The sequence below is a fragment of the Ambystoma mexicanum genome, chromosome 8 (assembly GCF_040938575.1).
Source record: "Ambystoma mexicanum isolate Mex_15411 chromosome 8, UKY_AmexF1_1, whole genome shotgun sequence".
In the NCBI taxonomy this organism is placed as follows: Eukaryota; Metazoa; Chordata; class Amphibia; order Caudata; family Ambystomatidae; genus Ambystoma; species Ambystoma mexicanum.
In genome coordinates this window covers 424,358,466-424,372,054 of record NC_090929.1, presented here as the reverse complement: position 1 = coordinate 424,372,054, position 13,589 = coordinate 424,358,466, and the positions used below count along the sequence as shown (strand labels likewise).

Sequence of the window (13,589 nt, the reverse complement as noted above, 5' to 3'; positions counted from 1 at the left end):
GATATCCTACACTGGCCTGGGTCTCCCCCAAGGTGGTTGGATTGGAAGGGGATTTGGTGAAGACCTTCCTCTTTATTTCATTAACTGTTGTACCACTTACAATTACTTCTCTAACATGAGTGCAACTTCCTGAAAGAGACTCCTAGCCTCCTGAAAAGACTTAGAGATCCGTGACTCTGGGCACCAGGCCCCTACTTTTCAAGCTAGGGAAGGACCTTTTAAGGTTAGTACCTTACTTATAAGGCTTTGTATGGCATTTGCTACTCCTTAATTCTAAACCTATACGATCAAAGTATTCACTACTTACCTGGTTCTATTCCTTTATTCACTTGCTTCATTACACATACAGCATTTTGAAATATATTTTATTATATTTAAAAGTGAAGTGTTTGTGCTCTTAGCAGAGCACACCAAAGGGAATGTGTATGTAACAGCAGTGAACGTTTTAGTGTTATCTGTTTCTTTTCATGGATACGTTTGTTCTAAGGCCTCAATAAATGACTTTGTATAGATTCTGCCTAACTTGCACTATTAAGTGTGATCTTTACTTAACTCTTCACCACTCTCATACCCTACTAAGTCTGAGCCTTCCTGCTCATCCACACTACCCAGATTGCGTAGACATACGTGTTTGTCCCCGTTCATCAGAACAGGGTGGCCTCAATCGGTCTACTGGGACGATTCTCAAAATCCATCTCAAAAGCGGGTCTAAACATCTTCCTCAATGAACAATGGGGTCAGCTGGAGAACATGCATGCCAACATGCTTAATTTCATTCAGAAGACTTTAGTCGGGTTTGTTTTTTTCTTTGCATTGTGGGACGTGGAGTCCTGGATTTCTCCATTATAAATGAAGGGCATCTATTTGCAGAATGGAAAGTGAAATCGAGGATTGGCCAAGCATCTCCTGAATGTAATGGGGCATGTTTGGGAGACATGAGTGAAGAGCGGAGACACATGGAAGGCGATTAGACATCTGTAACGTTGCTGATTGGGTGTGCCATGGTTTGGAAACAACTTCAATAGAGGACTGCAGGTTGAAATCAAACACAGAACATTTGGGATATAACCAGTCTGCACTGTTGGTCAAAAGCACCACACCACAAACATGGATATTCTTTTTTTGACAGACTGTCCATCCTCCCTTTTTACCCCAATTATAACCAAACCCTTCCTACCAATCTGCTGCTGCAAAATTTGTTGGGCCTTCTGCCTGGCCTCTTCCTTTGCTGTAGCTTCCATCTGCAGCTTGGCCTGGCTCACGAGTTTCCACCGGTGACTGATCTGCAAAGGAGATGGTCTAGCTTAGTGGGTACCTTACATTATAAGACACAAGGAAGAGCAGCCTCAACAGACACTGAAGCAGAGCACCCTTGCTGGAGATTTACATTGCAACTGAGCTTTTGTCAGCCGATACATTCACATCAGACAATTGTTAAAAGTGGAGTGCCATCAAATGACAATGCTACAACCAAAAATCAACACACTGATTTAACAGACAAGGTCTGTCGCACATCAAACTTGCACAGACAAATCAAATAATTGCCATAGGAAGGTACTGCCCAAAACACACAAATGCAATGGCATGGTAGGGGGCGGGGCTTGGTGGCCATGCGGTAGACAGGGAAGCTCTGGAGCTGCGAGACGATCCTGGAAAAAGATGGTCTAAATGTGACTAGATTCACAGCACAACACAGCCTAAACGTAAAGAATTGGAGGCGGAATACTCAGGGAACAGCTGGGGAGCTTTATGTAGGAAAACGGAGGAAGGAACAAACAAATTGAACACTTGGAAGTTCCTCCAAGCAACATCTTAGATGGCGGACGCATGCAGTGCAGCCCCCCAGCCCAGAGGCAGATCCTTGCAGTGAGCGGGCCATCAGTAACTCGGTCAGGACCGGAAGACACGCAGCGGCACACCAACAAGACAGCCATGCCACACGCAGACCCCGAGAAACACGCCAGGGGCAAGCAACAGCTGTTGGGAGCCCGGCAGACCAAGGGGTACCTGGTGCAGGCAGACGGCAAAGTCAGAGAGCTCAACGCGCCGAGGCGGCGCCAGCTGGGGAGCTGAGCACTGGACACTGGGACCCGAGGTGAGGAAGTCCTGGGGCGAGGGCCGGCTTGATAACAGCCTCGGATCACAAATGGAGTCGGCAAGCAGCTCAGAGGCAGACTCAGCCGGGCGGGAGGTGGGACGAGGGTGTAACGGAAGGGTCCCTCTCCCTCCCCCACCCCCTCGTGGGGACATCAAGATCAGGGCCGACCCGATCCGCAGACGGCACAACCCCCCCAATGGCGAGAGCAGAACGCTGTATGCCGGGCATCTGCAGCATTTAAGTGTGCATCACCCACCTGGAGCCGGGGCGGTTTGCCAGCCCGCCTGCCTGCACTGGGACGGCGACGATGCACACAGCCCCAGCACATGAGGACTGCAGCCACCTGCCCGTGCGCATAAACGGCGCCTGATAACCGAGAGGGAGAGCCGGAGGGACATGAGGAAGCCATCGAGATCAGAGGGAAGGTGAGTGCCACAACACTAAATGCCGGAGGGCGGCGTAGGCTTTCGGACTACCAAGAAGCGTACACAGCATCTGGAGGCCGTCATGCACACCTGGAGATGGGAGGGGGCCACGTTTTTTTTGATTGTTCGTATCGGCACCATAGGAAAATAATCAGAGCCGGTGTGTTGGCCAACGTCAGCCCGCTGGACTGTCACAATGCTCCACGACCCAGGCACAAGGGGCCAGCATTACATTCTGAGGGCCGCTAACACCGCCGCCCAGAACGCTCAATTTCACCATGGGTGCCTTGAACTTAAGGCGTGAAGGACTGAATGAGAACACCGGATGAAACCCCCAAAATAATAAGAGGGGAAAAAGGAAAAATCACGGCGGCAGCGACGGCAGAGGTACGTCTGCTTAGAGGGGGACAGGCAACACCATGGCCATTACACAGGCGAGTCACTCACCGCCGAGGCCGCGTGAGAACCTGTCACAGGGCAGGGGAGATGGCCCGCCTCCAAATGAAAGCCGCAGTAAGTGATCAAGACTAGTAAAGAACCTTATGCTACATACGTGGGAGGGTACAGTCTATTGTCCCCCTTCCCGGGTGTCATCTCAATCAAACCGGCTTCGGCCAGCATAGCAATATCGAGGCCGACGACATCCTTAGAGTGCATGATCTGGAAAACACGGCGCAGACAGAGGTCAAGGGGCGTGACACTGGGCCATTGTGGGTCCTGATCATTACGGAGAGAGGCAGGAGCCCTCTGGACACTTGCCTGATGTAAACAGCAGCAATAAAAACACAGGACGAACCCCCAGGAGACCTTGCTGGGGGCAGGACAGCTGCGAAGAGGCACAAGGACTAGACCTCTTAGCCTGGGAAGTACTATGGCAGATAAGGGATCCCATTTGGGGGCGACAGCACTGAACTGACGCCAAGCCCTTTGCAGAATACTGCTTAGCTGTGGAGAAACGCCCAGGCAATAACACCACGACCTGCGGGGGCGGGCCAGGCTCCTGTCGCTGGGAAGACTAGGTCTCGCATAGTGATACGGGGAGAAGAATGACTGACAAACCAAAAGGCGGAAGAGGCAAACAAACCAAAGCCAACCCACCTCGGACACAAACATGGCTGCGACTAGCTCCGAATCGCAAGAAGGAAGTCGAGGAGACAGCCCCACACTGCAGGCTATAGCAGCCCTGAAAGCGTCCCTAGAAAATAAGCTGGACACAGTGATGGTGGATATGGGCCTCCTCCGACAGAACGTATGAACTCTGGCAGACCGAGTGAGCATGGTGGAACAGTAGGTACAGAACAATGCCACTGACATAGCTACCACCCAGTCCCAAATGTCAGATATATTAAAATGGGTGAGAATACTTGAGCGCATGGCGGAAGACGCAGAGGGGAAGGTTTGAAGAAATAATGTCCAGATTGTTGGCTTGCCGGAGGGGGAGGAGGGTAGAGACCCCACAAACTATGTCGAGAGTCTACTATTTCAGGAGATTGGAGCGGGGGCCATGTCCCAGGCCTTTGCGGTGGAGAGGGCCCACAAAGCCCTGACCAGGAAACCTCAGCCGGGTGCCCCTCCAAGATCAATGATCGACAAGATCATGAACTATAAGGATCGCAAGAAAATACTGCAATCCTCAAGGGAAGGGGGGATGATCACCAGGAACTCCTCGAGAATAACGAGCTACCAGGACTACACGGCTCTGGTCCAGAGACAACAAGCACGCTTTGGACCAATCAAAGAACGCCTCAGAGCAGCAAACTTATGTTACATGCTACTGTATACCGCCAAACTGAAGGTGATGCGCGATGACAGGTTGCACGTTTTTGACACAATGCAGTAGATCCATGCATGGATGGATGGACCAACAGGGCATTCCTCAACAGAGGCATAGAAATGGCAACAATCACGAGAACCTCACCCAGTGACAACAGGCTCAGACCCAGCACAGTAACTGACCGCTGAGAGACTATTGATATGACGCTAGCCAAACGCTATATAACTAAAGGAGCCACAAGCTTAGGTTCTGCTGCGGAAGACGACAGGACACGAAACCCCACGAAGTTCCAGAAGTTGAGATGCCAGTTCTAAGGCATCACGCTGCGGAGAGTCTGCCGTACCATTGCAGGACAGTGCAAGAGAAGCAGCTGGACCCGAGCAGGAGAAGGGAGGCTGGACGTTTGTTTAGAGTTCATGTTTTTTGTTGTACACTACAGGAGGCACAGGAGGGGGAGCGCACGCTATAGGGATCGGACGCTACGATGGCAAGAGAAACTTAGAGCACAAGGCTATGGAGACAAAGGCTATGCATCATGCCTCCTAGGGAAGGAGATTCTACAAGAGCCACAAAGCACGTAGAGAATATGGATACTTGGTGGTCGCCCACAGTGGCAATAAAGACGCACAGTGCAAGTACCAGAGACAAGGACATAGATGAGGGGGACTACAAAGGCCCATGGGAACCGAAAGGCCCAGTCGACACACAATGATATGAAAGTAGAGCAACTCACAAAAGCAACCTGGAACGTCCGGGGACTGAATGCATGTCAAGAAGTTGAGGGTGCACACCTGGCTCAACAAATCAAAAGTTAAAAAATAGCGTTCCTGCGGGAAAGCCCCACACGTGACGCGCGCCACACAACCTAAGATAGCAACCAAGTGGGGTGGACAAATGTTTAGCTCAATTTTTGCCACTTACGCCCGAGGAGTGCTAATGTGAATAGCCCCGGTGGTCCAAGAACAAGACAGAGGGCAGGTGGGTGCTGGTGCACGGGTTGCTGGAGAACAAAGAGGTGTGCCCGATCAACACTTATGCCCCAAACCACGATGCAACGTTTTCCCGGAAACGGTCACCACGACTGGCCCCATAAAGGGAGGTAGCATTCATTTGGGCAGGGAATTTCAACTGTGCATTGGACCCACTCTTAGATCGCTGAGACAATAAATACAAGAGGCCGGTTCTTCTGGTGAAAGCACTCCGCAGGATTATGGAGCAATTGAAATTGGAGGATGTCTGGAGGAATCTACACGCAGACCAGAAGAACAAGTTACTTACCAACTGGTAACGTTCTTTCGACTGTGCACTTCGGAAACTTTTTCGGCAGAGGGCGTCCTGCGTCGATGGCGTTGGGTCCATGTCTTTCGAGGGCCAATGCCGAGGACGACTTCACAGGATATTATAAATAGGACGCACGGCGCCCGTAGCTCATTTTAAGGTTTTTCCCCCAGAACATGTGACACCATTCAGATACCTACAGGACTGCATTTAGCCTTGCGGAAACGGAAGCTGCAATCGCATAGGAAATTCTCCAGAGGGGCAGGCTGGGAGGGCGATGTGCAATGCGTTGGAGGAACATCCAGTCGAAAGAACGTTACCAGTAGGTAAGTAACTTGTTCTTCGAATGGATTGTGTGCTCCAACGCATTCCGCATCTTTGACAGACTACCAAAGCAGTACCAGTAAATGGAGGGAAAAGAATTTCGAATACCCAATTAGATTGCGGAATAAAGAACCGCCTTCCCAAATGCCATATCCTGACCATGGATTGTATCCAGGGAATAATGCTTTACAAATGTATGGATCGAAACCCAAGTAGGAACACCCCGCTGGAGGGCGGTGGAAGTAGCCACCCCCATAGTGGAATGAGCTCTCAACCCTTCAGGAGAGTCTTTACCCGCCAACTGGTAACACGCCGTAATGGTAAGGATAATCCACCTGGACAAGGTCTGTTGTAACAGCCTGGCCCAATCGGTGTCCAGCATATGCTACAAAGAGTTGATCGTCCACTCTGACCCTGGACATCCTAGAAATGTAAAAGCTAAAAGCGCTCCTAGAATCTAACCGATGGAGAAACTACTATTCCTTAACAGGATGATGAGGAGGGTAGAAAGATGGAAGAACCATCTTTTGACTCAAATAATATTCAGAGACTACCTTAGGTAAAAAAGAAGGACGTACTAGCAGTACAACCCTGTCCTTGTGAAACACAGTAAAGGGTGGCGTAGCTGAAAGTGCATGCAATTCACTCACTCTGCGAGTGGAAGTAACCGCAACCAAGAACAATCTTGGACAGTAATCTCAAAGGACAAGAGTGCAAAGGTTCAAACGGAGAACCCATGAGAAATCCCAAAACCAAATTCAAATACCAAACCGGCACCTGGAAAGGGGACGGCGGGAATACATTAGTCAGTCCTTTAAGAAACTGAGAAATCAAAGGAATCTTAAAGTAAGAACATTCGTCAGACGAGCGCTTAAAGATCGACAGCGCTGCCAGGTAACCTTTTAATGGTACCCACTTGAAGGCCCATGTGGGCCAACGAAAGCAACAAAGACAAAACCATAGGAATGGAGCACTGAAAAGGATCAACATTGTGAGCCCTGCACCAGTCGCAGAATTTACGCCAATGGCAACGGTCCAGGGAATTTGTTGCAGGCCGCCTGGCCGAAAGCAACGCCTTCCACACGTCATCCAGGAGGTCCCAATCCTTATGCCTTAACCTTTCAGATACCAAGCGTGAAGGTTGAGTCCTGACCTCTGGATGGAGAACCTGAGCCCCTACCCCCCTCCTCACGCATGCGAGAGCAGATCCTTGGTGGGGAAGACAGCGTGGAGGGCAGAAGACATTTCCAGAAGGTCCGGGTACCACGCTCTCCTGGCCCAATCCGGAGCAATGAGGAACATGTGGGAACCAAACCTCTAACCTCTGCAACACTTGAGGAATGACGGGGACTGGAGGAAACGCGTACAGCAGTGGGAACGACCAATCCACCACAAACGCGTCTCCTAAGGCTCCTCTTAGAGGAAATTCCCTTGAGCAGAATCTCTCACGCTTCCGGTTGACACTGGTGGTGGAGATCAACTTGCGGGGTTCCCCAAAGGGTGAAGATCTCCTGAAGGACTTCCAGAGCCAACTCCCATTTGTGAGAAACTGCTCTGCCTGCTCAGAGCATCCGCCGCCGCATTTTCGTCGCCAGCCAGATGAACTGCCGAGATTGAAATTTCCTGCTGGATGGCCCAGAACCAGAGCTGCATTGCCCCCCTTTTTTGTTGAGGCTATGCATGGCCACTGTGTTGTTCGTCATGACCAAGACACTCTGTCCCCCCCCGCCCCCTGTACCGAGGGAAAAAAAGCCTTCAGGGCTAGCCTGATGGCTCTCAGCTCTAACAGATTGATGTGGAGTCTGGACTCCGGCGGAGACCAACGAAAGCTGGCAGTCAAGTTGTTGGCATGAGCGCCCCATCCTGTGAGGGAAGCGTCCGTCACTACAGTCACGGTTGCCAAAACGGTTCCCCCTTCATCAGGTTCTCTTCGTTCACCCACCAGAGAAGGTCCTTGGAGACTGAGCGTCAGATCTGAACAGGATCCATCATCTTGCCGGAGAACTGCGACCACTGCATCTTGTGGACCCATTGCAGGGATCTCATCTGCAGCCTTGCCTCTGGCACCAGAAAAATGCAGGAAGCCATGAGGCCTAGCAACCTTAAGAATTCGAACGCCGGGAGACTCTGCACAATGTGATGAGCCCTTACCTTGGGAGGCAAACACTTCCCCAAGGACATGTCCAACACAGCCCCGATGTACTGGAGCTGTTAGGAAGGTGTCAGATGCGACTTCTTGAAATTTAGGGAGAAGCCCAGCCTGTGGAGGGTGTGGCAGGAGACATTGAGATGATCCAAAGCTAGCTCGAGAGAGCGCACCCGGATCAGCCAGTCGTCCAGGTAGGGGTAGACGTGAATCCCTCCTTGCCTGAGGTTCGCTGCGAACCACCACCATGAGCTTGGTTAAGACCCTCGGGCGGAGGTCAATCCGAACAGCAGGACCCGAAACTGAAAGTGCGAGTCACAAACCTCAGGTACTTCCATGTGCCTATCCATCCCGCGCACAGGAAGTAAACATCCTTGAGGTCCAGAGACACCAACCATTCCTGAAGTTGAAGGGCCTGGAGGACAAGAGTGACCATCTTGAACTTGTCCTTCCGGAGGAGTTTGTTCAACCAACGCAGTCTGTGATGGGTCTCAAACGCCCATCTTTCTTTGGGATCAAAAAATAAGGGGAATACCATCCCTTGTTCCTCTCCGCTACAGGCACCAGCTCTATAGCGCCTTTCTCCAGCAGTGACAAGATTTCCTGCGCAAGGAGCGGATCCGGAAGCTTCAAAGAGTTTCCCCAGTGGATTGTCGTGAGGCCACTGAAGGAAGGGAAGACAGTAGCCGTGGGCTATGGTATCCAACACCCACGCATCTGAAGTAATGGCCCGCCATTCTTCGAGATGCTGAGTCTGCCCCCAACCGGCAAACCATGGGACATGGCCTCATGACTGTTTGGAAGCGGCTGCGGCAGTGCCTGAAGGCAAAGAGGCAGCTTCCTGAGCGTCTCTGCCACCACGATCTCCCCATCCACCATTGATATCTTTCCGCTTGCCCCTTTCACTGGCGGCCCCTTGCCCCCTTGACTGGCAGCCCCTCTCGTACGACCAAAGGAGGAGTAGTACCGAAAGGAACCTCCCCTCCACTGCTGTCCTATAGGACGAAAAGGCAGAGGTTGACGCACCAGGGTGCTCAAAGATTTCTCCGTAGCTTTTGAGGTCTGCAACCTCTCAAGGCTCCCGTCAGCCTTGCTGCCAAATAAATGTGCGCCATCAAAGGGCAGGTTGAGAAGACGGGCCTGCGCATCCAGAGCAAACCCAGACTTCTGCAACCACGCAAATCTGCGTATCACGGTGCTCGCAGCCATTGATCGGCTAACACCGTCGGCCGTATCCAACCCTGAATGAAGGCATTCACACATACTATCTTTGCCGTCTTGCACGAGAGCAAGGAAACCATCCCTTTCTTCCCCCTCGGGAATATGCTCAGCCGCCAAGGAAACAATTCCACAGAGTGTGTGAAAACTTTGCGAAGGCACACGTGGAGTTGGACGATTTCAAGGCCATGCTCCCAGCAGGAAATACCTTCCGGACCCAACCGTCGAAGCGCTTGTCATCCCTATCCGGAGGGATGGTAGGGTACGCAGCCTGCTTCGAGGTGGCTGTAGCCGCCTGAACCACCAAACTCTCAGGAGTGGGGTGAGTAGACAAATAGCTGGGGTCGCTAACGGAAGGGCAGTATTTCTCAGTTCGATTTTTATTCACAGCCGGAAGAGATTCCAGGGACTGCCAAGCAACTGCCACCCTTTTCTGAAAGGTAGAATGAAATGGCAAAACAGGGTCAGAGGACAACCTTTGATCCAAGATGTCTGTCAGATCATCTTGCACAAAGTCTTCTGGAGGACTAGACAAGCCCAAATACTCCGAGACTCGTGCCATTATTCTCCAATAAGAAGACTCTGCATGAGCCCCAGGCTCAGGTCTACCAAACTCCACGTCCAGGAAGTGTCCAGTACACTGGCATCATGGAGGGTCTACCTCAACTCCTCCAACTGACTGTCCCCAGAAATAATTGGAGCATCATCAAGGTCATCAGGTTCCTCAACCTCAGACCTTTCCTCCTCTTCGAAAATATCATCCAGAGGGGGTTGAAACCCAGGCCTGGGGACAGAAGAGGGTCTGGAGGCCAAAACCGGCCTCACCAACTTTGATATAGCCTTCCTTGGAGGATCCACGACGTCTGGATACGCCAACTGCAAATTTCGAGAAGAAATACCAAAGGCGCTGATAGCGTTGAAGGCTTCGACATCGAGAGCGTCGACAACCTCGATGTCGGGATGGCCGAAGGCTTCGGCGTCGACACAGGTTCCAACGGCTCCATGGGCTGATAAGACGGCAAGGCGTCGATGTCTTAATCGGACGGACACGGCACCAAACGAGTCGATGCTGGCCCGAGCCCTCAATGGGTTGCTGTGGTCTTGCTGGGGACAAGGACCGAGAACTAGACACACATCTCTTGCTACCTTTCAATTCCTTGTCCGTACGGGACCTCGACAGCTCCCGATGAGTGTCGTGTCGCGAACCTGAGCCCGAAGGCGTGCGAGCCACGGAATGAGACCGATCCAGGCCGGCTTCGTCAGAAGGTGCGTCCGGACAAGTGACCTTCGATTGAAAAATCGCCATCATAGATTTCCTGAACGCTGCCCATTCCTTCGGAGTCTAGGACTTTGTAGGGCACGTAACCTTCGAGGCACCATCCTCCAAGGAGGACGGGGAAGGCGACCGGTGACTGCTTCTGCGAGTGCCGGGACGAGGAAGACTAGTGGCGGGAACCACTCTGCGACCAAGATCCCCGGCATTCCTTCCGATGCACAGAGTCGCCCCTCGAGTCATCGGTGGAAACCACTTTGGACTTGGAAGACCGGGACTTAACAGGCTTTGAGCCCTACCTACCTGGAGTTTCCCTTGTGCTGCCGCAAGGCCTTGGCAGTCAGCGACTAGCACTTCGAGCAGTCTGTGTCGTGTGACTTGCCAAGGTACCACAAACAAATGCACTGGGGTGGTGGGGGGGAGGCGGTGGAGGGGTTCTGTGAGCGACATTTTAGCCTTGCAGTCCCGGCAGGTCTAGAAACCAGACTGCGGGGTCAAAGAGAGAGAAAACACGAGGCACGCCGAGTCTCACGAAGTTAACACGCTCGCAGAAAAAACGGAACTGAGGCTACGGGCGCCGTGCGTCCTATTTATAACATCCTGTGACAGAGGCCCTCGAGGGACATGGACCCGACACCATCGACGCAGGACGCCCTCTGCCGAAAAAGTTTCCGAAGTGCACAGCTGTGGACATTACATGTCAAAGATGTGTAATGCGTTGGAGGACTCAATCCATTCAAAGGGGTAATCCTTTTACAGCGCTCCACACAGTATGTTTACACGCATAGACTACCCCCTTACTGGGACTCAGACACTGGGAGACTTCACTAACGTGCACCACAGAGCGAGAACACTCTTGGACCACACCCCGGTAACAGCAACATGGGCGTACACGTACAGGAAGGCCCCCGTTAGGCAGAAACCTGTGCAGTTCCCTTAGGGACCACTGCAAAAGATTTAAGACTACAGGTGTTTGGCAGTAAACCCACTTGATAGCAGTCCGCACCACACAGTCACTTGGTAGCTGTGGCTGAGCAGTCAGACTTCCCTCAAGAAGAGTTAGGCAGTATATAGAGTATACACAATAGGTACAGAGACACAGTAGCACAAGCAAACACTGACCAGAGCTTTGGTGTAAAAGTATATAATTATTTATTTAAAGACACACTTGTAAATTACACTAGCAAAAAAAAAAAAGAAGTAAATTCAGCACACAGTCACTATCATATATATATATATATACAACCTTAATTACTTATTAGACAAGTCTTAGTGAGAAACAACACTTATTTTCAGACAGGTGAGCGCTTAACATAAGATGGCACTCTAATAAGTTACAAAAAAGGGAGGGAACAAGGCAGAGTTATGCAAGCACACAAGTTTCAATTCAATTCTTTTACAAGAACCACAGTAAGGCAGGACAGGCAAGGTTCTACTGGAGAGCAAGGAAGTCAATTGCAAGGCCCACTCTTGGAGAGAGCAGGCAGAAGGGGTCTAGGTTCACACAGTGGGGTTATGCCCAAAGAGTCTGTTAGGCAGAAAGCTGTGCAGTTCCCTCTGGGACCACTGCAAAAGATTTAGGACTACATGTGTTTGGCAGTAAACCCACTTGGTAGCAGTCTGTACCACACAGATTCACTTGGTAGCTGTGGCTGAGGAGTCAGACTTCCCTCAAGAAGAGTTAGGCAGTATACAGAGTATTCACAATAGGTCAAGAGAACACAATAGAAGTAAACACTGACCAGGGCTTGGTGTAAAAGAGATATAATTATTTATTTAAAACCACATCTAGAAAAACACACATGCACTAATAGTAAGCAATTCAAAAACATGGTCACTAAAAGATATACACTCCCTTAAAAGACTATTAGACAAGTCTTAAGTAAAGCCCCACTTATTTTCAGACAGCGGTGAGCGCTTAACGTAGATGGCACTCTAATAATTTGTTTTAAAAATGGAGAGAAAAGCAGAGAATAAATTGAAACAGATCCCAACACTTTTTCACGAACACAACAAGAGAGGAAGGCAAAGTAACACCGTGAATTCAGAGTCAGTAGGCCGGATCCGCTTTAAGAGGATCAAAATGAAATGTGTCCAAGGTCACACGGTTGCAGTGCACAAAAGTCTTGTAACGGTTCAAAAAGGAGTTGGACCAAAGAAAGGGACCAGTTAGAGGGTCAAGGTGGCCAGCCCAGTCCAGAAGGTTAAGGGGTTATTATTACCTTGTAGCAATCTTTAGAAAGGGAGGCCTGGCGGACACGGTACCTTAAAGTGGTGAGAACACTCCAGTGGGGGCAGTTGTTCCTGGCAGCGGATGCAAGTTGGTGCTTCGTCCGGGGGAAGAGAGGATCTCGTCGGGGAGGAAGACAAGCGTCTGTTGCACTGCCAGGGAAGAAACCAGCCGCAGAGTTTCTCAGGTACAAGGAGCGGTCCGTTGATTCGCGGTTCAGTGGTAAGTGGCTATCCGGTTGCCGGGGTGTTTGGCACGGGCAGTTCGACCACAAACCGGTCTGGAGTGCGAAGAAAAGAAGGTAAACTGGTTGTGCCCACCAGTCAGGGGAAGAAGCCTCTCCAGCCGGGAGATCTTCTCAGTTGTCGGGAAGTGGTGAGTCGGTTCCGCAGGGCTCCACCGGTGGTGTCGTCGTGGTAGGTCGGCTCAGCTTCTCCCTCGTCGGATTCTCAGGTCCTGTGGCGACTTCTGAAGTTCCAGTCCCCAAAGCCCTGCTTTTATTCAGCATACCCCCATTCACTCAGCCTAGCTGTCAATCAAACATGCTAAGTGGTGAGCCGGCCGGCTCACCACTTGGGCCAATCACACAAGAGTGCGACTTGAGTTACCAAGATAACTCAGTCCAGGGTGCCTAAACCCCCCTCCCACATCCCCTGTGGTACCCAGACAGAGTGGCACCACTTTTGGAGGCTTCTGTGGAGAAGCCCGCCAAAATGTGGAACAAAGGGCTCGACTTGGGTTGGAGTCACAGAAGAGAAAAAACGCCATTTTAGAATCGAGTCCCGGCAAAAAATACCAACCAGCGAATTCATATTAATTAAAA

General features: G+C 51.1%; 1 protein-coding gene across 2 annotated transcripts in view; it reads right to left on the bottom strand.

The window, feature by feature from the left end:
* The window catches only part of EXOSC10 (exosome component 10), a 1,010,963-nt gene that overhangs the window by 178,811 nt on the left and 818,563 nt on the right, over positions 1 to 13,589 (bottom strand). For both annotated transcript variants that reach the window (XM_069609938.1, XM_069609939.1), the window contains one exon: positions 1,178 to 1,283. In XM_069609938.1, coding sequence (XP_069466039.1) covers positions 1,178 to 1,283 — 106 coding nt within the window. The remainder of the gene's footprint in view (positions 1 to 1,177; positions 1,284 to 13,589) is intronic.